The sequence below is a fragment of the Pristis pectinata genome, chromosome 37 (assembly GCF_009764475.1).
Source record: "Pristis pectinata isolate sPriPec2 chromosome 37, sPriPec2.1.pri, whole genome shotgun sequence".
NCBI lineage: Eukaryota > Metazoa > Chordata > Chondrichthyes > Rhinopristiformes > Pristidae > Pristis > Pristis pectinata.
Genome location: NC_067440.1, coordinates 11564432 through 11590538, shown reverse-complemented (window position 1 = coordinate 11590538; position 26107 = coordinate 11564432). Strand labels below are relative to the sequence as shown.

At 53.3% G+C, this 26107-nt stretch overlaps 2 protein-coding genes across 11 annotated transcripts in view; one reads left to right on the top strand and one right to left on the bottom strand.

Moving 5' to 3' along the window:
* LOC127586716 (uncharacterized) overlaps positions 1 to 24132 on the bottom strand; it is a 26030-nt gene extending 1898 nt beyond the window's left edge. The window contains exons 1-5 of one of the 8 annotated variants that reach the window (XR_007958723.1): positions 22350 to 22688; positions 11494 to 11617; positions 9889 to 9936; positions 9353 to 9394; positions 8524 to 8627 (exon numbers count right to left, since the gene is read on the bottom strand). Coding sequence is in view for 6 of the 8 variants with exons in the window: in XM_052044875.1 (XP_051900835.1) it covers positions 9353 to 9394; positions 9889 to 9936; positions 11494 to 11617; positions 22350 to 22688 (553 nt within the window). In the remaining 2 variants the exon portion in view is untranslated. Of the gene's footprint in view, positions 1 to 8523; positions 8628 to 9352; positions 9395 to 9888; positions 9937 to 11493; positions 11618 to 16193; positions 16527 to 22349; positions 22689 to 23288 lie in introns of those variants that run through there. The other 7 variants (XR_007958724.1, XM_052044880.1, XM_052044875.1 and 4 more) reach the window with 7 other exon arrangements.
* Positions 22864 to 26107, top strand: LOC127586718 (translation initiation factor IF-2-like). Of its 3 annotated transcripts, none has more exons than XM_052044882.1 (3): positions 22864 to 23296; positions 24168 to 24260; positions 25465 to 26107. In XM_052044882.1, exons 1-3 carry the CDS (start codon positions 22864 to 22866, stop codon positions 25566 to 25568), a joined length of 630 nt encoding a protein of 209 aa, XP_051900842.1. In that variant the 3' UTR covers positions 25569 to 26107. The 3 variants fall into 3 exon arrangements, with proteins under 3 accessions (XP_051900842.1, XP_051900841.1, XP_051900844.1); XM_052044881.1 differs by having other exon boundaries at positions 25462 to 26106; XM_052044884.1 differs by lacking the exon at positions 24168 to 24260 and having other exon boundaries at positions 25462 to 26106.

Below are 26107 nucleotides of genomic sequence, written 5' to 3'. Positions count from 1 at the left end.
ATGTGAACATCACCAATAGCCTATCCTGGTCCAACCACTTAGATGCCACGGCCAAGAAAGCTCACCAGCGCCTTTACTTCCTCAGGAGGCTAAAGAAATTCAGCACGTCCCCATCGACCCTCACCAACTTTTATCAATGCACCCATAGAAAGCCCTCCTATCCAGATGCATCACGGCTTGGTACGGCAACTGCTCTGCCTGGGACCGCAAGAAACCGCGGAGAGTTCTGGACACAGCTCAGATACATAACAGAAACTCAGACTCCCCTCCATGGACTCTGTCTACACTTCTCGCTGCCTCGGTAAAGCAGCCAGCATAATCAAAGACCCCACCCACCCTGGACATTCTCTCTTCTCCCCTCTCCCATTGGCAGAAGATACAAAAGCCTTGAAAGCACGTACCACCAGGCTCAAGGACAGCTTCTATCCCGCTGTTATATGACTAGTGCGATAAGGTGGACTCTTGACCTCACAATCTACCTCATCGTGGCCTTGCACCTTATTGTCTGCCTGCACTGCACCTTCTCTGTAACTGTAACATTTTTATTCTGTATTCTGTTGTTGCTTATCCCTTGCACTACCTCAATGTATGGTCTGTATGGACGGCATGCAAAACAAAGATTTTCACTGCACCTTGGCACATGTGCCAATAATTACAATAATACAACCAGGGAAGTCTTGCTGTTCTGCTGACTTCCTTTAAGGTGAGAGGAGGAAGATTTAAAAGGGACCTGAGGGGCAACTATTTCACCCAGAGGGTGGTCTGTGTGTGGAACAGGCTGCCAGAGGAAGTGGCTGAGGCAGGTATATTAACATTTAAAAGACACTTGGACAGGTACACGGATAGGAAAGGTTTAGAGGGATATGGGCCAAATGCGGGCCAGTGGGACTAGCTCAGGTGGGAATCTTGGTTGGCATGGACCAGTTGGGCCAAAGGGCCTGTTTCTGCCAATCCATTCCCAGTCCAGTTTGTACCTGGCACCATTGAGTCCCTCAGTTCTGGGGAGCTGGAGTGGGTGAGGGTTGCAAAGTGCTGGGCCTTGCAGGCAACACCCAGGCTCAGATGATTATCGGTTTTGTAAACTGTCCGTCCCGTGGGATGGAGGGACTGTGACTGGGGCTCTCACTGTGTCCGTCAGCAAATGAAATACTTGTCTCAAACTCTATAAAACTCCTGTTAGGTCCCATCTGCAGTACTACATTCAATTCTGGTCGCCCCCATTACAGGAAAGATGTGGAGGCTTTGGAGAGGATGCAGAAGAGGTTCACCAGGATGCTGCCCGGATTAGAGGGCATGAGCTATAAGGAGAGATTGGACAAACTTGGGTTGTTTTTCTCTGGAGCGTGGGAGGCTAAGGGCTGGTAAAAATGTAAAATTGTGAGAGGTGTAGATAGGGTAGACAGCTGGTATCTTTTTTCCCAGCTTCGGAATACTAGAGGGCATGCGTTTATGGTGAGACGGGGAAAGTTCAAAGGAGATGTGTGGGGTAAGTTCTTTTACACTGAGAGTGGTGGGTGCCTGGAATGTGCTGCCAGGGGTGGTGGTGGAGTCAGATACGACGGGGACGTTTAAAAGACTTTTAGACAGACACACGAATATGCAGAGAGTGGGGGGATTTGGATCATCTGCAGGCAGAAGGCATTAGGTGTCATTAACAATTTTCCACGACAAGAGTAGTTGTTCTCTTGAATGTGCAACCAGAGGAGATGGAGGCAGGAACGGGAACAACATTTAAGAGGCACATGAACAGGTACTTGAATGAACTGGGCATAGAGGGATGTGGAATTAATGCACGTGGGATTAGAGTAGAGAGGCATAGTGGTCAGCATAGGGTGGGCCGAATGGCCTGTTTCCCTGCTGTACAATAGTCTGCTATCTGGAACTCCCAAGGATTCGGCATCTGGCTCATTGGGTGAAGTTTGATGGGCTTCCCTTACTGGGGTCCACGCTTCCCAACCACTCACCTGGATCTGTGGCCTGTGCTCACTAGAATCTTACCTGCTCCGGTTTCCCACACCTCTTCTAACGGGAGAAATTATTGTTTCACTGTGTAACACTGAGGAGTTACGGAGTCTACAGCACAGAAACGGGTCCTTCAGCCCAGCAAGTCCGCACCAACTCTCTCCCTGCACTGCACTTTCTCTGTAACTGCAACACTATATCCTTTCTACTACCTTGATTTACTGATGTATGGAATGATCTGTCCGGATGGCATGCACACAAAAGCTTTTCCACTGTATCTCGGTACATGTGACAATAATAAGCCAATTACAATTCACTCATCTATAGTAATCCTACCATTAGTCACATATTTTTATTCTCCCCACATTCCCATCGTCTCGCCAGATACTACCCCTCACCCACGCACTAGGGGGGCAATTTACAGCAGCCAATTGACCCACCGACCCCTCATGTCTTTGGGATGTGGGAGGGACTGGAGCACCCGGGGGAAACCCCACGGTCACGGGGGAACGTGCAAACTCCACACAGACAGGACCCGAGGCAAAATGGTAAATAAAAGTTGGTAAATTGGTTTATTATTGTCACATGTGCCGAGGTACAGTGAAAAACTTTGTTTTGCATGCCATCCATACAGATTATTTCATTACAACAGTGCATTGAGGTAGTACAAGGGAAAACAATAACAGAATGCAGAATAAAGTGTCACAGTTACAGAGAAAGTGCAGCGCAGGCAAACAATAAGGTGCAAAGGCCATGGCGAGGTAGATTGTGAAGTTAAGAGTCCGTCTTATCGTACTAGGGGACCGTTCAATAGTCTTATAACAGCGGGATAGAAGCTGTCCTTGAGCCTGGTGGTACGTGCTTTCAGGATTTTGTATCTTCTGCCTGATGGAGAGGGGAGAGAAGAGAGAATTCTGGGGTGGGTGGGGTCTTTGATTATGTTGGCTGCTTTACCAAGGCAGTGGGAAGTGTAGACAAGAGTCCATGATTGAACCCAGGTCTCTGGCACCGTGGGGTTGACTATAAGAATTTTAAAAATGTGATCTGATATCTTTATTAGTTACATATGCATCGGAACACACAGTGAAATGCATCTTCTGTGTAGTGTTCTGTGAGCAGCCCGCAAGTGTCGCCACGCTTCCGGCGCCAACATAGCACGCCCACAACTTCCTAACCCGTACGTCTTTGGAATGTGGGAGGAAACCGAAGCACCCAGATAATCACATCTGCAGAATTTTTACAGGTAACTAAGAACAAATGAATTCAATGTGCGTTGGGGCATTGGTGAAGAATAACATCCGTCATTCTGGAAAACCTGCACCAAGTCCCCAAGCGAGCCAGATTGAACGGCGTCTCACCGTGTTTGAAGAAATGGGACACGTCACTCAGGAGTTGGCCAGTGTTTTGCATTCAGCTGGGGAAGCTGCCCAGGTAAACCTGGCAGCACCCCCGGGCTTCAGGTGGTGGGAACTAAGTCCTCACCCACGTCCCAACCCCACGACCCACTGATATGTAGGGGTCAGGCCATTTGTCTCCGTCACAGCTGATCTACACTCCGCCGCACTTTCCTGTACTAACCCCTATCCCGTGTGAAGGTATCTTGGGAATTCCTCAGAGCTGTTTCTGCATATCCTTTGGTCTTAGTCATAGAGTTGCATAGCACGGAAACAGGCCCTTTCGGCCCAACTCATTTATACCGACCATGGTACTCCATCCAAGCTGGTCCCATTTACCAGCATTTGGCCCATAAACTTCTAAACCTTTCCAAGCCATGTAGCTGTCCAACAGTCTTTTAAAAGTTGTTACTGTACCTGCCTCAACCACTTCCTCTGGCAGCTCATTTCATGTAGATACCACCCTTTGTGTAAAAAAGTTGCCCCTCACGCCCTATTAAATCTCTCCCCTCTCACCTTAAACCTATGCCCTCTAGTTCTTGATTCCTCAACCCTGGGGAAATGACTGTGTGCATTCACCCTGTCTATGCCCCTCATGATTTTATACACCTCTATAAGGTCACCTCTCAGTCTCCTACGCTCCAAGGAACAAAGTCCCAGCCTGTCCAACCTCTCCCTATAACTCAGTCCCTCAGTCCAGCAACATTTTTGTAAACCTTTTCTGCACTCTTTCCAGTTTAATGACATCTTTCCTATAGCAGGGCGACCAAAACTGAACACAATACCCCAAGTGCGGCCTCACCAGCGTCCTGTACAACTGCACTGTGACGTCCCAACTGCTGTACTCAGTGCCCTGACTGATGACAGCCAGTGTGCCGAATGCCTTCTGCACCACTTGTGACTCCACTTTCAGGGAACCACATACGTGTACTCCAAGGGCCCTCTGTTCTACAGCATTTGCCGGGGCCCTGCTGTTCACTGTCCTACCTGTGAAACTCCTGCATTGAACAGACTAATCTGGATCAAAAATGTCTTTAATTGAGGCTGGGAGTAGTCTTAGAAAGAGGTCTTTGGGTTAAATTCCAACTAACATCCACACTCAGAAAGAGAAGAGCATTTACCTTTCAATATTGCAGATCACTATTGGGTAATGTTAACATCAGTATTGACTATCAAACAGAACTTACTGCCCACTTAACTTGGGCCAAAGGCAATCAAGTGGAATTTGCTTAGAGGAATGTCCTGATCAGCATGGAACAGTTGGGCCAATGGGCCTGTTTCTATGCTTTGTGACTCTATATCCACTCTATATCCTGCCCTGAATATACTCGGCAGCTGAGATTCCACTGGCTTCTTGGGGAGAGAGTTCCTGAGATTCACTGCCCTCTGGGTGAAGGTGTGTTCCCATCTTTGGCCTGAATGACTACCCCCTTATTCTGAGACCGTGACCCCTGGTTCTAGACACCCCTGTCACCCCTGAGCCTACCCTGCCGAGCCCCGTAAGAATCTGCTCATTTCAACATGATCTCTTTGCATTAATCTAAACCTTAGAGAGCATGGTCTCTCCCCATACAACAAACCTACCATCCCAGGAATCAAACTGCTGAACCTCTGCTGCTATTGCAAGGACATCCTTCTCTGCAGGAAGACCAGACCTGCACAGAATATTCCATGAGCGGACTCCTCGAGGTTCTACATAACCGGATAAAGATATCTCTGGTCTTGTACTCAAATCCTTCTGGATTGAAAGCAACACTCTGTTTGCATTAGTCGAAGATCATTGTACCTGCACATTAACTTGAAGTGATTTATGCACTAGATCAAAGTCCCTCTGAACACCAGCATCTTCAATCACTCACCAGCTGAAAAATTACTCCGCCTTCCGATTTTTTTATGACCTCACATTTTCCCCACACGATACTCCATCTGCTGGGTCCTTCTTCTTTCCCCTCCCCTGCCTTTACCCCCCGCATTCCCCATTCAGTCCAGCTTTATGTCACTAACAAACTTTACACTTGATACACTCAGACAAATCTGCAATGTAGGTTGTGAACACCTTGGGCCCCAGTGTTCGATCCTGGTGATAGCCCATCCCAGTCAGAGCCTTCCAATCTGGAAACTACACACATATTCTGACTCTCTGTGCAAGTCCGGTTATTCCCCAAGTGACCACAAGACCAAGGAACAGGAGCAGATGGAGCCATTCGGCCCATCGAGTCTGCTCTGCCGTTCGATCATGGCTGACTTATTTTTTCCCTCCCAACCCCATTCTCCTGCCTTCTCCCTGTAACCTTTGACACCCTTCCCGTGACGCTTCCAAGACCAGAACAAAATAAAGGCCTTTCACAGACTCATCTTGTACCCGGAGGTGGCATAGAAAGTGAAGGCTCCCTTAAAAGATTGACAACTCGAAAGTCTCCCCGAGCAAACTGCAACAAAGACTAACCCTGACGCAGGGCTTCCACCCGAAACGTCGACTGTTCCCCTGCTGCCACTGATTGGTAAATTGATTTATTATTGTCACATGTACCGAGGTCCAGTGAAAAACTAGTCTTGCATTGCTGTTCATACAGATCACTTCATTACAACAAGCAAAAACAATAACAGAATGCAGAATAAGTGTTTCCAGTTACAGAGAAGTGCAGTGCAGGCAGACAATAAAGTGCAAAGGCCATAACGAGGTAGATTGTGAAGTCAAGAGACCATCTTCTCGTACCAGGGGACCATTCAATAGTCTTATAACAGCGGAGTGACGCCACAGTGCTGACTCCACCCAGAGTTGCAGCAACAACCCCTCCCTTCAGGAGGAGTTCCACACACAGTGAGAGTACTCACGTCATAGACTCTCCACGTGAATGGAACTCTCGTGTGGAAAGATTAAGTTGATTGGCCTTTATTCACCAGAAGTTTGAAAACCAAGGAACAATTTTATTGAAGGACACGACATTCTGAGGGAGCCTGATACGAGCTTATGTTGAGAAGGTGACTCCCCTGGTGCGGAAGTTTAGAACAAAGGAGCATAACCCTGAAGCTGATGGGCTGCCTGTTCAACTGAAGCAACCGAAGATGGTATAACAGTAGACAGGGCGGTGAAGAAGGTTTTAGGCACGCTGGCCTTCATCAGTCAGGGCACTGGAGTATAGAAGTTGGGACGTTATGTTGGCAGTTGTATAACACACTGTGAGGCCGCATTTGGGTATTGTGTTCAGTTATTCTGGTCACCCTGCTGTAGGAAAGACACCCTTAAGCTGGAAGGAGTGCAGAGGGAGAATTTACGAGGATGTGGCCGGGACTCGAGGGACTGAGTTGTGGAGGGAGGCTGAAGCAGGCTGTGGACTTTATTCATTGGAGCGTAGGAGACTGTGGGGTATAAAACACATGAGGGGCACAGACAGGGTGAATGTGCACAGTCTTTTCCCCAGGGTTGGGGAATCAAGAACGAGAGGACACAGGTTTAAGGTGAGGGGGGAGAGATTTAATAGGACCTGAGTGGCAACGTTTTCCTCCCTGAGGGTGGTCTGTGTGGTGGAATGAGCTGCCAGAGGAAGTGATAGAAGTGTGTAAAAATAACAACATTTAAAAGAACCGTTGGACAGGTACATGGATAAGTAAGGTTGAGGGATATGGGCTAGCTTAAATGGGAATCTTGATCGGCATAGACCAGATGGGCTGAAGGGCCTGTTTCCATGCTAATCGACTCCAATAATCAAGGGCCTATCAACCTCCACTTTAAATACACCCAATGACTTGGCCTCCACAGCCCTCTGTGGCAACAAATTCCACAGATCCACCGCCCTCTGGCTGAAGAAATTCCTCCTCATCTCTGTTCTAAAGGGATGTCCTTCTATTCTGAGGCTGTGCCCTCGGATCCTGGACTCTCACTGATGGAAACATCCTCTCCACGTCCGCTCTGTCCAGGCCTTTCCATATTCAGTAGGTTTCAATGAGACCCTTTCCCCATCCCCATCCTTCTAAACTCCAGCGAGTACGGGCCCAGAGACATCAAATGTGCCTCACACGTTAACCCTTTCATCCCCAGGATCACTCTCGTAAACCTCCTCTGGACCCCTCCAATGCCAGCATATCCTTCCTTAGATATGGCATCCAAAACTGCTCACATTACTCCAAATGTGGTCTGACCAACGCTTTATAAAGCCACAGCATTACATCCTTGCTTTTATATTCTAGTCCTCTCGAAATGAATGCTAACATTGCATTTTCCTTCCTTACTACCGACTCAACCTGCAAGTTAAGCTTTAGGGAATCCTCCACTAGGACTCCCAAGTGCTCTAATTTTGATTAATACCAAAGAAACCATACATCACATCTATTGGTTCACCCTGATCCATCCTGCTGGTAGGGAAGGAAGCCCATGTTTGAAGCCCTGTGTGTTCTGTACTTCTGCAATGCAGTGGGCATTCAACTGCTGATTGGGTGCGATTGGGAGCAACTTGTTATCACTGAGTCAGAGCCACAGGGCACACGAGAGGGCCCTTTGGCCCATCGAGTTGGTGCTGACCATCAAGCACCCATTTACACTAATCGTATTCTATTCTACCCCATTCCCATCAACTACAACCCTCCTCCCCCCAAGATTCTACACCTCACCCATGCAGGGGGTAACTTACAGCGGGCGATTAACCCGCTGACCCCACACATGATTGGGACGTGGGAGGTAACCGGAGCACCGGGGGGAAACCGACATGGTCACGGGGAGAATGTGCAAACTCCACATGCGCGCGCCCGCGCGCACACACACACACACACACACACACACACACACACACACACACACACACACACACACACACACACACACACACACACACACACACACACGCAGCGCCGGAGGTCGGGATCGAACCTGGGTCTCTGGAGCTGTGAGGCAGTGGCTCTCCCTGCTTCACCACTGAGCCACCTCAAAGGTTAGCAAGCTCAGCATGGAGCAGGGGTGAGATGTGATTTTGCTGCTTGTTTCTGGCAAGAAGTGTGTGTGGAAGGAAGGGGAAGGAACATTTGACCCACATAGTTCATACAAAGCCACTCATCAGCCGTTATCAGGAGCAGGCAGTGTGAGAGCAGAGAGGGACAGGAGGCAGCGTGATGACAGCAAGGTCCTGAAGTGCGATTATAGTTAGACCAGCTCTGTCACTGATGGGAAACTCACAGGTCAGAGCATGGGGGACAACTCCCTGATTGTCTGCGAAACAGCAGCCTTGACACTCCCTCCTCACCGCCCCGCTGCAGCGTGGCACTCCCTCCTCATCGCCCCTTTTTTTAAATATAAACGTTTATTAACTAAAAGCACTACAAAAGGACAACCAGTGTCAATACACTACAACTAATACAGAGGGAGAGAAAAAACTACACATCTACATAACTACAGCAAAATAACACTAACACCTGCTAAATGCACACGCAACACTTCAGAGAAGAGTCGCATTCTCACCGTCCACGACACACGCGATCCCCTGAGGGGCCCACCGAGCGCGGAACTCAACCAGGGTGACCGCGGATACCGCGCGCTCCCTCTCCAAGGACACCCGCGCGCGCGCAGAAGACAGGCAGGCAGGCAGACCGGCCGGAACCTCGGCTGCCCGCTGCTGGGACCCGTGGATGGCCAGCATGGCCAGGCCCAGGACAAGACCGACCAGGAGATCCCCGCGCGACCCGCCCCGCGCCGCACGGGGTGTCCGTAGATCAGCAGCGTCGGGCTGAAGTGCAGCCAGAACTTGAGCAGCAGCCTCCTCACCGTCCCTCCGACAGCGCGACGCTCCCTGGGCTCAGATGTTGATTAGACCCATGACCCTCAGAGAAATTTGACATTGGTTATGAGATTAGAAAAATCTGACAGCTGATTGGCTGATCTCTTCCCCAAGGAGGGGGGAGAGAGGGGATCACCCTGTGGGACTGTACCTCGAAATGAAAATGGCCGGACAGGGCTAGAGCGCAGAGATAGAGCAGAACGGTTCACGGATGCACGGTTAAACACCTACCTTTCTCAACAATGTATATTCCATTATCGGTAACAGAAGGCACTGCAGGGAAATCAGAACAGGAGGAAACGTCAGCAGCAGAGAGAGTGTTTCATGCTAATCCACCCCGACACACACTGACCCTCACTGGTGGACGGGTCCCACACACACACACACACACACACTGGACGGGTCCCACACACACACACACACACACACACACACACACACACACACACACACAGACCCTCACTGGTGGACGGGTCCCACACACACACACACACACACACACTGACCTTCATTGGGGGACGGGTCCCACACAAACACACACACACACACACTGACCCTCATTGGGGGATGGGTCACAGACACATACTGACCCATACTGGGGGACGGTCCCACACACACTGACCCTCACTGGGGGACGGTCCCCCCCCCCCCCCCACACACACACTGACCCTCACTGGGGGATGGTCCCACACACACACACACACAAACACACACAGTTAGACAGGAAAATTACACAGGAAGATCCCACTAACAATTAGAGGAATTACCTTCAAAATGAGCTGCAACCACTGCTCTGTGCTTTGGTCCAGAACCTGCTGGGAAATAAAAGAAGGGTTAGAAATTAGTGTGGGAGGGAATCTCCACCCCTCACCCCCACCCCTCCATTCCCAGCCTCTCAACTCTAAGGATACAGGGGACCCCTCTTTCTATTTCTGCCTTTTTTGGGGCTTTGCAAAGGACTCCCAGCCAGGGAGTGACCGCCGGAGTGCAGTCACCCTCGTAGGAGCGGCGGGCGTTGGTGGGTGCACAGCAAGATCCCACAAGCGTGACAGCGAGCAAGTCGCCCGCTCCCGCTGATGGTTCCCCGGTGGGATCTCCCCTTGTTCCAACAAGATGGCGGCAGCGGGATTCGTAGCGTCCGACCAGGAGGAGTTGAAGTTGGAAGACAGCGCCATCGGCAGAGCGGCATTCCCTCAGCACCGCAGCCTCGGTGTCTGGGCCCCGAGACCAGTCTCGGCCGCTCAGAGGCGGAGGTACCCACCGGTCGCCGGGACACGTCTCTCTCTTTTCCTTCCTGATTCTGACTGAGTTGTCTTCAGGACACTGGGGAGAACTTCCAACACCCAGGGACCACTGGAAGTCCCCGGCACTTGAGGGAAATTCCGTTCTGCCGGAGCGAGGCAGGGGAGACCATGGAGCTGTTCGCCTTCCTGAACGGGTTTGAGGAGGGCCTGTCTGCAGAAGATCGGGGTGTGGAGGAGAGAAGCCTCCCCAGGTGAGCCCGTGATGTGTAGAATGTTCCGGAAGGGGTGGAGAAAACCAACTCAACCAGAACTTCCAAAAGGGGGAATGAGACGGGACCCCATAGGAATATTTCGAATGTTGAAAGGACCGGACAGAGTAGATGTGGCTAAGCTGTTTCCCTTGGTGGGTGAGTCCAGGACAGGAGGGCACAGTTTTAGAATTAGAGGGTACCCGTTTAAAACAGAGATGAGGAGAAATTTCTTTAGCCAGAGGGGTCGTGGATTTATGGAATTCGTTGCCACGTACAGCTGTGGAGGCCCGATCATTGGGGGCGTTTATGGATGAGATTGATAGGTATCTAATTAGTCAGGGTATCAAGAGATATGGGGATAAGGCCGGGAACTGGGGCTAGATGGGAGAATAGTTTAGCTCATGGTGAAGTGACAGAGCAGACTCGATGGGCCGAATGGTCTACTTCTGCTCCTTTGTCTTGTGATCTTGTGAAAACGGATGTCCATGCATTGACTTACTCGTGACCCTCTGTCCTGTGGGAAGGGTTTTGGATCGGACGGGACCTAAGGTGGACCGTGTCTGGGTATTCCACACAATCTGCTGCATTCCCAGCTTCTGTAACAGGTGCAAGGTCCTTTTCCTCAATTTTGAAGTTCTCTGACCCCCCTCCCCCTCCTCCCCCCACAACCGACTCACCGCACAGGGGAACAGAAAGAAAATCAGGCCATTGGGCCCATTTTTACTGGCCCAGATACTTGCCCTCATAGACTTAAATCAGACATAGGAAACGGAGAGGTGGACGGAGGTGGGGGGGAAGGGGGGATAAATGCTGTGGAGGCAAGGGGTCAGGTTCCAGGGCTCGAGGGAGGGGAGGGTGGGGGTGGGGGTGGCCTCACCGGTACCTCGGCTGCGTTCTCGTCTTTTCCGGAGGACAGCCTTGCTGCTGAGCAATGCCTGCAGGAAGCCCAGCCTGGTCGGGGGATTGGGCCGTATCGTCTCCAGCGCCGCTGACTTCTCGCCCTGCGGGGGAGCAGACGGGACGTGGGGTCAGACGCGGGCGCCCACCACGGCCCTTTCCAACCCCTCTCCCCCCACCCCACCCCAACCTCCTCCGCACATCGCTGGCCGCAGCAGGTACCACAGTGACCTGTCTCTCGCACCCCAGTTAGTGAACCATGTGGCCTCCAGCCCTTGCACTTCAATCCACAGCAACCATAGAACCATAGAACACCACAGCACAGAAAACAGGCCATTCGGCCCTTCTAGTCTGTGCTGAAACTTTATTCCGCTAGTCCCATTGACCTGCACCCAGTCCATAACCCTCTAGACCTCTCCCATCTATGTATCTATCCAATTTATTCTTAAAACTTAAGAGTGAGCCTGCATTTACCACGTCAGATGGCAGCTCGTTCCACACTCCCACCACTCTCTGAGTGAAGAAGTTCCCCCTAAACCTTTCCCCTTTCACCCTAAAGCCATGTCCTCTCGTACTTCTCTCTCCTAATCTAGGTGGAAAGAGCCGACTCGCATTTACTCTGTCTATACCCCTCATAATTTTGTAAACCTCTATCAAATCCCCCCTCATTCTTCTACGCTCCAAGGAATAAAGTTCTAACCTGTTCGATCTTACCCTGTAACTCAACTCCTGAAGACCCGGCAACATTCTAGTAAATCTCTGCACTCTTTCAATCTTACTGATATCCTTTTAGAAACTTTTATAAACCTGGTGCCTCCAAGCAAGGGACCTCAGCTCCAGTCCCAGGACTTTGTTACAGCAAGGATGGAGACCAAGTGTAAAGGGGCAGTGCACAATTAATGGCAGGACCCTCAAGTGTTGATGTACAGAGGGATCTTGGGGTCCAAGTCCACAGCTCCCTGAAAGTGGCCGCACAGGTTGACAGGGCGGTGAAGAAGGCATACAGTATGCTTGCCTTTATTAGTCGAGGCACTGAGTTCAAGAGTCAGGAAGTTAGGTTGCAGCTTTATAAAACTTTAGTTAGGCTGCATCTGGAGTATTGCATTCAGTTCTGGTCGCCCCATTACAGAAAGGATGTGGAGGCTTTGGAGAGGGTGCAGAGGAGGTTCACCAGGATACTGCCTGGATTAGAGGGCATGAGCTATAAGGAGAGGTTGGACAATCTTGGGTTGTTTTCTCTGGAGCGTCGGAGGCTGAGGGGAGACCTGATAGAAGTTTATAAAATTATGAGAGGCAGAGATAGAGTAAACACCTGGTATTTTTTTCCCAGCTTTGGAAAACTAGAGGGCATGCGTTTAAGGTGAGAGGGGGAAAGTTCAAAGGAGACGTGCGGGGCAAGTTCTTTCACACGCAGAGGGGTGGGTGCCTGGAATGTGCTGCCAGGGGTGGTTGGCACATTTTCACATGCCAGGGCTGCACCTGGAGCACTGTGTACAGTCTTGGTTACAGTTTTGGGAAAGACGTCATTAAACTGGAAAGAGTACAAAGCAGATTTACAAGGATGTTGTCAGGACTCGAGGGCCTGACTTACAGGAAGAGTTTGGGCAGGCTGGGACTTTATTCCTTGCAGCGTAGGAGGCCGAGGGGTGACCTTATAGAGGTGTATAAAATCATGAGGGGCATCGATAGGGTGAATGCACACAGTCATTTCCCCAGGGTTGGGGAATCAAGAACTAGAGGGCATAGATTTAGGGTGAGAGGGAAAAGATTTAATAGGAACCTGAGGGGCAACTCCTTCACCCAGAGGGTGGTCCATATATGGAACGAGCTGCCAGAGGAAGTGGGTGAGGCAGGTACATTAACAACATTTAAAAGACACTTGGACAGGTACACAGATAGGAAAGGTTTAGAGGGATATGGGCCAAACGTGGGTGAACAGGACTAACTTAGATGGGAGTCTTGGTTGGCATGGACCAGTTGGGCTGAAAGGCCTGTTTCCGTGCTGTATGACTCTGTGAATGGGATTGTTCTGTGTGCTGGCATAGACCCAATGGGCCAAATGGCCTCCTGTGCCACAAGGAAATACAGAGCCAGGGTCTGAACGAGGCCCTGCCCTTGTTCCTGCTCTCAGTCCCACTCACCCTGCTAACCTCTGGCTGCCCCTGAACATGTGCTTTCTGACGCCCGAGAGAGGACAATCTGGGTCTGGCAGGACTATCCGGAGAGCCAGTATGGAATTAATGGGCTGAACATCCTCCTCCCACACCGTAATAATTCTGATTCGGGCAAACGCTTCTCGTGAGCACATGGTGTGCTGGCATTCAGCAGAGAGACTGTCAGTAAACATTTCAGTACAAACCTGCAATCGTCACTGTTCCTTTGCTCACACTTGAGCCATTCAATGTTTATTGGGACAGATGTCTCAACAGCAAATATTTGCAGCAACCTCCCCAGTGGCCTTGTTGAGGGGGACAATTCAGTCATGACCTGCATTTCAATAGCACCTTTCACCACTTGGTAAGCCCTTGGAACACCACTGACCTGCCTGTGGTCACAGCTCTGATGTGGGAACCTCGGCCAACGTTCCGTGCATAACAAGCTCCCACTAAGCAAGAAATGTGGCCTGCTTCGGAGCAACACAGCTCGGAAACAGGCCCTTCCACCCATCAGCCATCAAACACTTGGTTACACTGATCCCATTTTATTCTCCCCACATTCCTATCAATCCCCCCAACCCCCAGATCCTACCCCTCACCCACACACTAGGGGGGCAATTAAACCACCGACCCCGCACGTCATTGGGATGTGGGAGGGAACTGGAGCACCAGGGGGAAACCCATGGGGTCACAGGGAGAACATGCAAACTCCACACACACACACACACACACACACACACACACACACACACACGTACACGCACAGAGCTGGTGGTTGGGATCGAACCAGTGTCTTCGAAACAGAGCCTGAGACATTAAACATCCAATGGCTTGCACAGCGGGTAGAGCTGCTGCCTCATAGCTCCAGAGACCTGGGTTCGATCCCGACCTCCGGCGCTGTGTGTGTGTGTGTGTGTGTGTGTGTGTGTGTGTGTGTGTGTGTGTGTGTGTGTGTGTGTGTGCACGCGCGCACGCGCATGTGTGGAATTTGCATGTTCTCCCTGTGACCGCGTGTCTTCCCCCGGGTGCTCTGGTTTCCTTCCACATCCCAACGACGTGCAGAGTCGGTGGGTTAACTGGCCGCTGTAAAATGTCTCCCCTAGTGTGTGGGTAGGGGTAAAATCTGGGGGGGGGGGGGTGGGTGGGGAAGTTGTTGGGAAAATGGGTTAAAGGGAGACGGGATAGCTCTGTGAACCACCACAGTCTCAATGGACCAAGTGGCTCCTTCTATATGAATTAACACCTCATCCAAAATAAACAGCACCTTCAACAGGGCAGTGCTCCAGGAATGTTGTTAATCATTCCCAAGTCGTGTGGTTCCCGAGGGAATGTCGCTTATCTCTTGAGCTACAGAGAGACGAGGCCCAGGCGGAGTGGGCAGTGGGGTGTACTCTCCCCAACACAGAACCCTGTAACTGGGGAGGAAGGGGCACACCTTAAGGTACAACTAAGGATTCATTACAGGAAGACTGTGGAGAGGCTGCAGAGGAGGTTCACCAGGATGCTGCTTGGATTAAAGGGCATGAGCCATAAGGAGAGGTTGGACAAACTTGGGTTCTTCTCCCAAGAGGGGACACCTGATAGAGGTTTTTAAAATTATTTATGAGAGGCAGAGACAGGGCAGACAGTCAGAATCTTTTCCCCAGAGTAGAAATGTCAAACACCACAGGACATGCGTTTCAGGTTAGAGGAAGAAAGTTTAAAGGCAACGTGAGGGGCAAGTTTTTTTACACAGAGCGCGGTAGGTGCCTGGAATGGGTTACCAGGGGTAGTAGTGGGGGCAGGCAGTTTGGTGTTTAAGTGGCTTTTAGATAGACACATGAATGTGAAGGGAACGGAGGGACGTGGATGATACACTGGAGGAGGACATTTAGTATAAATTGGCATCAGGATCAGCACAACACTGCCTGTACCTCTCGCTGTCTTGCTGAAGCAGCCGACATAATCAAAGACCCCACCTGCCAGGGTCATTCTCTCTTCTCTCATCTCCCAACAGGTGCCTGAGGGCACGTGCCACCAGGCTCAAGGACAGCTTCTACCCCACTGTGATAAGACTATTGAACGGTTCCCTTATACAATGAGATGGACTCTGACCTCACGATCTACCTTGTTGTGACCTTGAACCTTATTGCACTGCACTTTCTCTGTAGCTGTGACACTTTACTCTGTACTGTTATTGTTTTTACCTGTACTACTTCAATGCACTCTGTACTAACTCAATGTAACTGCACTGTCTAATGAATTGACCTGTACAATTGGTGTGCAAGACAAGTTTTTCACGGTACAAGTGACAATAATAAAACAAAAGTGATTGGGGTTTGATTCCCGTCGCTGTCTGTGAAGAGTTTGTACGTTCTCCCCGTGTCTGCGTGGGTTTCCTCCGGGTGCTCCGGTTTCCTCCCACATTGCAAAGACGTACGGGTAGGTTAATTTGGGTTTAAAATGGGCAATGCGGACTCGTTGGGCCAGAAGGGCCTGTTACCACGCTGTAAATAAAATTTTAAAAAAATTTAATTTACAATACCAATACACTGTGGGCCGAATGGCCTGTCCGGTGCAGTACTGCTCTGTGTTCCAACTCCCTGGGGTAGTGAAACAAGGATGCCAGCACTGGGAAGTGCAGTGCAGGTATGACGCAGGCTTGGAGTGTTGTAATGAGCAGAGACAACCTCCCCGGAGCTGTTTTCTTTGGAACACCAAGCAGCATTAATGAAGTCTTGCTAAATGCTTGGTTCAGATAGCTATCCGGGGAAATAACTTGAGGGAGGGCAGAGGTAAAGTGTCACTGGTTTACTTCCGCAGGAAGAGGGGGTGGGGGCAGGAAGCCCCACCCCCCTGGGGGAGTTAGTCACAGAGATACAGCAAGGAAACAAGCTCTTCGGCCCATCGTCTCTGCCGGCCATCAAGAACCCTTTTATACATTTCCTATTTTATTCCCTCCATGTTCCCATCAACTCCCCCTCCCCCCCTAAATTCTACCCCCCACCCACACGCTAGGGGGTAACTAACCCACTAACCCACGCTGTTGGGAGTCCAGATCTGTCATGGGGGAGGTCAGAGGTCGGGGGAAGGGGTGGGTGTTACCCCCTTCGCCCAGATGTTTGGATGAGTTGTGGGGTCGACAGGGCAGGTGTGGAGGGAGAAGCTCAGATAAAAGCTGTCAGTCTGGCCCCAGGGTCCAGGACACACACGGCACACAGTGTGTGCTGGTCAATGGTCTGTGTGCACTGCAGTTATCAGACACACACACAGAGCACACAGTGTGTGCTGGCCAACGGTCTGTGTGCACTGCAGTTATCAGAGACACAGACACACGCACACTCAGAGACACAGATGCAGAGACAGGCTGCTAATCTGGGCCCGGGATACACTCGACGTGGGCCAGACCCACCGACTCCCTGGCCCAGGAGGTGGCTCCAGGCCGTGTGCAGTGCCTTGGCTTCCAGCACAGTGGGAGTGGACATTGGACAAGGGAGCTGATTCACAGGGCACCACTCGGCACCTTCCCCCCCCCCCCCCCCCCACAACAAATCCCTGCCGGGACTAGTGGCTCCCGATCCATCTGGGATCACTGTGGGATGTGTGTATGTGTGTCACTGTGTGTGAGGGCGAGAGAGAGAGAGAGAGACAGACAGACAGACAGAGAGGGAGGGAGACAGAGAGACAGAGAGGGAGAGAGAGAGACAGACAGAGACAGAGAGACAGACAGAGAGAGAGAGAGAGACAGACAGAGAGAGAGAACACAGGGATACACAGCTTGAATCATTGCCCATCCGTAAGCACCGATCTGGACCCCAGCCCACCAAAACCTTGCCCCAGGACACATGTAAGGCTCCCTGTAGGGGAACCCTCCTTCCCCAAAAAGTCCTGGCCCTTCACCCACCTCCCCCCTTCCATTACATGCCTGGCCCCGCTGAGTCTTGTCTTGTTTTGTACGGGACGAGTTGTTTGGGATTAGAACAAGCTGCGAATGATCATCCAGCGTCGGACTTTGGATGTCTGACAAGGAACAATGTTAACTCCAGGGAGACACAAGAGACGGCAGACGCTGAAATCTGAGGAAACAAGCGAGCTGCTGGAGGAACTCAGCGGGTCGAGCAGCAGCTGTGGGGAGGGAAAGGAATCGTCGACGTTTCGGGTTGAGACCCTGAGAGAGTAGAGGGGAGGTAGCGAGGATAAAGAGGCGAGGGGGAAGGGGTGGGAAGTGATAGGTGGATGCAGGTGAGTGGGGGTGATGGGGAGATAGACGAGGGAAGGGTGGAGATACTGACAGAGGAAGGGAGGTCAGGGGTGGAGGCAGGTAATGGAATCTGACAGGAGAGGAAGGCGCAGCGTGGAACCAAAGAACGGAGGTGAGGTGAGGAGGAGGGGAACAGTGAGGGGAGGGCTGGGGGACCCAGTGGGAGGGGTGTGGGGGTGGTGGGCAGAGTGACAGATGTGTGTCCGTCAGAAGTTGGGACCCGTCCTCGGGAGTACACACAGCCGGGACCCTCAGCAATAAACCCACCCTCACTTTCTTTTTATCTTACGCAGAGTTAACTGGGTCACAGCTGGGCCACAGCTGGTGATGTCTTCTGCGTGGGTTGTTCTGCGGGAGAGAGCCAGTTGACACGGACACACGAGAGAGGAGGTGGGGAGGGGTAGAAACTTGTGATGACACAGAAGGGGCTCAATCCCACCAATCCCATTCCCCCTGCTCCTGTATCCCTGAAATGTGAACTCTCTCACGCAATATTGTTGGCCGTTCTGGTCACCGCACTACAGGAAAGATGTGTCAAAGCTGGAGAGGATACAAGAAATTTCTCAGGGATGTTGCCTGGATTTGCGGACTTGAGTTACAAGGAGAGACTGGACAGGCCAGGACTGTTTTCCCTGGAGCGAGGGAGGCTGAGGGGTGACCTTATGGAGGTTTATAAAATCATGAGGGGCATCGATAAGTTAAGATGGTCACGGTCTTTTCCCCAGGGTAGGGGAGTCTAAATCTAGAAGGCACAGGTTTAAGGTGAGAGGGGAGAGATTTAAAGGGGACCTGAGGGGCAACTTCTTCACCCAGAGGGTGTTCAATATATGGAACAAGCTGCCAGAGGAAGTGGTTGAGGCAGGTACATTAAGAGAATCTTGGACAGGTACAGTGGAAAGGTTTAGAGGGATATGGGCCAAACGCAGGCATGTGGGACTAGCTCAGATGGGAGTCTTGGTCAGCATGGATAAGTTGGGCTGAAGGGTCTGTTTCCCTGCTGTATGACTCCGTGAATCTCTATGAAACACCTTGTAGGTTCCTCTTGCTATTCTACGCCAGGGGTGACATACGCCAGGGGCGACGTACACCGGGGGCGACGTACACCGGGGGCGACGTACACCGGGGGAGACGTACACCAGCAGCCAACTCACCTTCCAGCCAGTCTTTTTTTGGGATGTGGGAGGGAACCGGAGCACCCGGGGGAAACCCACGTGGTCACAGGGAGAAGGTGCAAACTCCACACGCGCACGCACACACACACACACACACACACACACACACACACACACACACACACACACACACACACACACACACACACACACACACACACACACACACACACACAGAGCGCCAGAGGTCGGGCTTGAACCCGGGTCTCCAGCACTGACAGGCAGTGGCCCTACCCGCTGCACCACCGAGCTGACCGGATCTTCCTATGTGTGTCAATGGTGGTAGATCCGTCCCAGGCGAGAACACTGGAGTACTCAGCAGGTCAGACAGCATCCGTGGGGAGATAAACAGCCAACATTCAGGACAAGCCCCTGCATCAGTGCTGGGAAACTGAGGGAGATAGCACCTCATCTTTCCAACTGGGCATGATATTGAGTGGAACTATTTCAGGTTAAGCCCCTTTACTGTAGAATCACTCCGCACAGAAACAGGCCCTTCGGCCCACTGTGTTGATGCTGATCGCTAGTCCCAATGACCAGCCCTTGGTCTGTGGCCTTCTGTTACCTGGGCAATTCAAAGACTCATCTGGAAATCTCTTAAATGCCTGACGTACTGTCTCCACCACCCCCTCAGGCAGTGTGCCCCAGATCCCAACCTCCCTCTGGGTGAAATAATTCCTCCTCAGGCAGGACACAATCTGCTGGGGGAACTCAGCGGGACGAGCTGCATCTGTGGGGATGGGGTGGGAGGAATAAGCGATGTTTCAGGTGGTACAACTCCTCCACCCTCCCCCCGCCACAAGGAAAATCCAGTCTCGCGGAACTGAAACAACCCGCCCCAGGGAACACTCTGCTGCCCTTCTCACATCATATTTTCCCCCTGGAACAACACACGTCGGTGCTCACAGATGTGGCTGCAACTCCTTGTTCCATTTTGTTACTCTCTGTTCCTCTGAAGTAATTTTCCCTCCTCGACAGCCTCTGAGGAGGGACATCGCCCCCCCCCCCACCCCCCGCCGATCTCCCCACCCCTCACCACAGAGCAACTTAAGCCACACCTGCCTTCCCATTTTTCTGGTTCGGGTAATAGGAAGAGCTGGAGTCGAGGCTTTTGAGGGTAATCCCTTCTGTCGCTCAGATGAAGGGCGGTTCACTGGCTACAGGAGGTTCACAGAGTCAGACCGAAACGAGGAAGGGACTCTGGGCCACTGAGAGAGGGGGGATTCGGGACCCTGGCACCTGCAGGCGGTGGAGTGAGGGGAACAAGAGGGTCTGAGGGTTGAAATCTCAGAGAATGAGGTGCCGGAGGGGGTTACAGAGACGGGGAGGGGTGTAGGGGCCAGCGGGGATTACAGTCAGACTTTGAGTGGCCTCAACATTACCCAGGGACTGCTGTGGACATCACAAAGATCAGAGATGGGAGGCCCTTCAGCCCATCCCAGCCTAGCCAAGAAGTGTTCCCCGAAAACCTGTACTGAGCCGTCCCATTGAGAGTCGAAGGCTCTTTAACCCCTCCCCACCCCAGCGCTGAGACCCTCCGAGGAACCGCTGGAGAGCTTTTAACCTCTAAACGCCCAGTTGCCATAAGGTGGGGAAAAGCAGTGGGCAATCGCAGCACAGCAAGATCCCACAAGTTTTACAGCCACCTGAAGGGGGCGCACACGGGCCTGGGTTTATGTGGACAGTGTGGCGTTCCCATGGTTCCCAGGGAGGGCCACACCGTTATAAAAAAGGGGCAAAAATATGACACCCATTTGTGAAGGGTCGGGGGGGGGAGGGAGGGTTGGAGCGGGGCAGGGAGGGTTGGAGGGGGGTGGGGAGGGCTGGAGGGGGTCGGGTGGAGTTTGGAGCTCCGGATCCGGGCACCCCAAGGAGGGGGCTGGTGAAGGGACAGGGCGGAGATGGCGGGGGTCACAGGGATGGAGCGTCTGGTGAGGACCCAGCAGGGAGGAACAGAGACTTCTGGAGTTCGGAGGTGGGGAGGGAGGGCACAGCTGGAAGGGGCACAGCTGCCAGTGTGGGCATGCCTGGGAGAGCAGGGCACATCTGGATGATAGGAACAGCTGTAACATCTGGAGAGAGATGGAATTGAGCATCTGGAGAGGGAGGTGGGAACAGCTGGGAGGGGCGGGAACAGCTGGGAGGGGCGGGGAACAGCTAGAAGGGTCAGGAACATCTGGGAGGGTTTACACAGCTGGGTGTGGGAACAGCTGGCGGGGCGGGAATAGCTGGCAGGGGAGGGGGAACAGCTGGAAGGGGAGGGGCGTGGCTGGAATGGGCGGGAACAGCTGACAGGGGCGGGGAACAGCTGGAATGAGCAGAAACAGCTGGAAGGGGCGGGAACAGCTGGAAGGGGCGGGGCGCCGCTGGAAGGGGCGGGAACAGCTGGCAGGGGCGGGGAACAGCTGGAATGAGCAGGAACAGCTGGAAGGGGCGGGGCGCCGCTGGAATGCCGTGGGCACAGCTGGGTGGCGGCGCCACATCTGGAAGGAGGGTCCCACAGCTGTGCCGCAGAGAGCGGGCGGCCGTGAGTGCCCGCTCCCGGGACCCTGCCCGGAGCTCTGGGCCCGGCGGGGCTGCGCTGACAAGGAAGGGTCATTCCTGGGCCTTTTCATATTCGGAGGGTCAAGGGAGAGCGCTGACACATCTGGATACACCCCCCCCCCCCCACTGCCCTGAGCACGTCAATCTCCCTCCCCCCAACACCAAGGGGCAGGGGTGGGCAAATCCCCCTCCCGTTCCAAAACAACCTACACCCGCGCAACTCCGCGGGCGTTCAGCGAGCACCGACTGGGATTAACAAACCCCCTTCTCACACGCTGGTTCCCCTCCCCACACAGCCCACGCAATCTCCTCCCCTCCCTCCCTCTCTCTCCTCTCCTCCCTCCCCACACCCCTCCCTCTCCCTCCTCTCCCCTCCCCTCCCTCTCCCTCCTCCCACTCCCCTCCCTCTCCCTCCTCCCACTCCCCTCCCTCCCTCCTCCCACTCCTCTCCTCCCTCCCTCCTCCCTCCCCACACCCCTCCCTCTCCCTCCTCTCCCCTCCCTCTCCCTCCTCCCACTCCCCTCCCTCCCTCCTCCCACTCCTCTCCTCCCTCCTCCCACTCCTCTCCTCCCTCCCTCCTCTCCCCACACCCCTCCCTCTCTCTCCTCTCCCCTCTCTCCCCTCCCTCCCTCTCTCCTCTCCCTCCCTCCCTCCTCCCACTCCCCCCTCCCTCCCTCCCTCTCCCACCCCTCCCTCCCTCTCTCCCACATCGCTCCCGTCTTACTTGCTGGCCGTGGTCGCCCCAGCCTTGCAGGGACCGGGAGAGGTTGCGGAATTCCACCCAGGACAGGGCAGCGACCACCAGGCTGAACGTGGCGAGCGAGATGGCCACGGCCGTCAGCAGAACGAGAAGCCCGACCCTGATCTTCCTCCTGGCCAGCGCGATGACCCGCACCTGCCCCATTCGCGCTGCTGCTCGGGGGGCGACACAACACGGGCAACGCTTGTCAGTGCGGGGAGGAGATTGCAGAGCGGTTTGCTTCCTCCCCCCCACCCCTCCCTCAGTGTCAGTGCCGCTCCAGACCAGAATCCTCCCGCAGGAAGGGTTCACTTCTACATACATAAAACAACTCGCTTAAAGAGACAGCGCCGGGGCAGGGGACGTGTGTGAGGGAGCCCCGGGGGCTGGGGGAGGGGGGATTTGACCCCCCCCCGGCCCCTTCTGCCTGGGGGGGAGGTAGGGAAGGTTTTTCCAGGCTGGGGAGGGCCACCTACTCGCGCAAAGCAAGATCCCGCGGATGGGATGGGGGTGTGGAAGGGGTTTCTGTAAGGGTGCCAAACACCCCTCATCTCAAGCCCAGTGTGCGGCGCTCCCTCAATACCGCCCCCCACCCCGTCCGGTGTGCGGCGCTCCCTCAGTACCGCTCCCGTCCCGTGTAGGGCGCTCCCTCAGAGCTGACCCCCAGCTCAGGAGTTCCCTCAGTTCTGACCCACCAGCCCGGTGTGCGGCGCTCCCTCAGTACCGCTTCGCCAGCCCAGGCGCTCCCTCAAGTACTGACCCCAGCCCGGACCGTGCGCGGAGCTCCCTCAGGACTGCCTCTAACCCAGACGGCGGCGCTCCCTCAGCGCAGCCCCAACCGCCACCCCGCGACAGTGCGGCGCTCCCTCAGCGCTGCCCCTGGGAATCAGGAACCGGGATTTCAGTGCTGGATTTGCAACTGACCTCAGCAGGTAACCAGCGAGTCCTCGGACACGGGACCAGGTCCGGGCGAAGGGGCGAGGCGCTCCGGTGGGAGCGATTCCCCCCAAATACTGGGAGGAATCCAAGCGCGGCGAGTCCACAGCTCTGCAGATGTGACTTCCCCCTGTCAGCTCCGCATCTGTTGGGATCAGGATAGGAGACGCCCCGCCCGGTGAGAGTCCTGCCCGGATACTCCACGGGAGGGGTGATTATCCCTGCAGCCCTCCTGCCGGTCCCGGGACGTCCCGAAGGGTTTTCCGCGCCTACGAGGGTTTGCAGAGGGCGCTGGGGGTCCGGAGACCCGTGGGGGCTTCTTGACCCGAGGGTCCCACACACGGCCCCACCGATCACGGCAGCCCCGCCCAACAGCCCGAGGCTCCCGGGAGATCAGCACCCTTGGGGTGATTCTAGCGCCTCTTGCTGTCATCCCGGGAGATCAGCACCCTTGGGTGCTACTAGCACCTCCTACTGCCACCCTGGGACATCGGCACCCTTGGGTGGTTCTAGCACCTCCTACTCTCCCTCCTCCTGGGAGATCAGCACCCTTGGGTGGTTCTAGCACCTCCTACTCTCCCTCCTCCTGGGAGATCAGCACCCTTGGGTGGTTCTAGCACCTCCTACTCTCCCCCCTCCTGGGAGATCAGCACCCTTGGGTGGTTCTAGCGCCCCCTGCTGCAAAGTGTCGATGTGATTTTCCCCCCAGAGTCAGCTGTCGGTCGACACCACTTCAATGAGATTCCAGCCTGCATCTCACCCCCAGATACTGGACGCAAAACAACAGAAGTAACCGGAGTGGGAAGGGGCCCTTCAGCCCCTTTACTCCTGCTAGCCGATAAGATTTTGCCTGATCTTTTCCCTCAGCACCTCTTTCCTGCACTACCTCAACCAACCTTTGTGTCCTGAAACCAACGGAGCCTCTCGGAGAGACGATTCCAAAGACTCTGCACCCTCTGGGTGAGGAAACATCTCCCCATTTCCGTCCTGAACACCCGGCCCCTTAGTCTGAGTCTGTGACCCCTGGTTCTAGACACCCCGCATTAGTCCCACACCCTAACTCCCCTGTCCAGTCCTGAAAGAGTTTTGTACATCTCAATAAGTTTATCTCAGTCTCCTAATCCCTCAAGAGTCTCGGCCGAGTCTGCCTTGTCTCTCAGCCCAGGTCCCGTGAATCTTCACTGCGTTCCCTCATCTTTCCTTCAGGAGGGAGACCAGACTAGTGCACAGTGTTCCGGGAGCTGTTTCAACAGATTCGGACCTGATGAGTTTATTGCCAGACACACCAGGGTGCAATGAAATTCCTTGCTCACATGAAGCTCACAGAGAAAACAGTCTACATGGTGATAGTAAACACAGCAATGAACACAGTGTAAAGTATAAAACAGCAGAGAGGTGCAGAGATTGCAGTGCAGCCTGAGGTAGTGCAAAAAGCAATGTTAAAGTGACAGTAATGGGAGAGGTGGAAGTAAGAGTCTGAGAACTTGGCAGCTCCACCGGGAAGGGGATGTGAAAGAGGGGATTGGTTCAGGAATCTGATAGCGGTTCTGGATACATGGGCTTTCAATCTCCCATAGAGGATCTGCCCTGGGCCCAAAACGTAGATGCAATCGGGAAGAAGGCACGCCAGTGGCTTTACTTCGTTAGGAGTTTGAGGAGATTTGGTACATCACCAAAGACTCTTGCAAATTTCTACAGATGTGCGGTGGGGAGCATTCTGACTGGTTGCATCACCGCCTGGTGTGGAGGCTCCAATGCACAGGATCACAAGAGGCTGCAGAGGGTTGTAGACTCAGCCAGCTCCATCACGGGCACAACCCTCCCCGTCATCGAGGACATCTTCAAGAGGCGGTGCCTCAAGAAGGCGGTATCCACCTCTAAGGACCCTCACCACCCAGGACATGCCCTCTTCTCGTTACTACCATCAGGGAGGAGGCACAGGAGCCTGAAGACCCACACTCAACGATTCAGGAACAGCTTCTTCCCCTCCGCCATCAGATTTCCAAACGGTCCATGAACCCATGAACACTCCCTCGTTATTCCCCTTTCCCATTATTCATTTATTTTTGTAATTTATGGTAATTTTATGTATTGCACTGTACAACAAATTTCGTGTCATTTAAGTCAGTGATAATAACTCTGATTCTGTATCTTCTCCCAGAAGGTAGGAGAGAGAACCAGGAACGGCCAGGGACGCAGGAATCCTGGACAATACTGTCAGCCTTCCCGAAACAACGCAGGGAGAAGATGGACAGGATGGGTCCATAGAATTTGGAGTTACTCAACATTTCCTCCTCGCCGACAATCAACACAGGCTCATCTCAAGGATGCATGCTCAGCCCACTGCTCTACTCACCCCACACTCGTGACTCTGGCTAGGCACAGCTCAAATGCCATCTATAAATTCGCCGATGACACCACTGTTGTTGGCAGAATCTCAGACGGTGACGAGGAGGCGTACAGGAGTGAGAAAGATGGGCTGGTTGAGTGGTGTCGCAACAACAACCTCGCACTCAACGTCAGCAAGGCCAAGGAACTGATTGTGGGCTTCAGGAAGGGGGAGTCGGGAGAACACGCACCAGTCCTCACTGAGGGGTCAGTGGTGGAAAGGGTGAGCAGCTTCAAGTTCCTGGACGTCAGCATCTGAGAGGATCTATCCTGGGCCCAACGCACTGATGCAATCAGGAGGAAGGCACACCAGCAGCTCTGCTTCATTAAGAGTTTGAGGAGATGTCAGTAATAATAAACCTGGTTCTGATTCTCACTGCCTCCTTTAATATACTCCCCCCGTTGTTTCCCCTCATTCC

Bases quoted from the DNA above. Each gene is read 5' to 3' on its own strand.
- LOC127586718 (XM_052044881.1), top strand. From the start codon at position 22,864: ATGGGATGGGGGTGTGGAAGGGGTTTCTGTAAGGGTGCCAAACACCCC. The intron at 23,297-24,167 runs GTAACCAGCGAG...CTTTTCCCTCAG, and splicing joins TTTGCAACTGACCTCAGCAG to CACCTCTTTCCTGCACTACC. The intron at 24,261-25,461 runs GTGAGGAAACAT...ATCTTCTCCCAG, and splicing joins AAAGACTCTGCACCCTCTGG to AAGGTAGGAGAGAGAACCAG.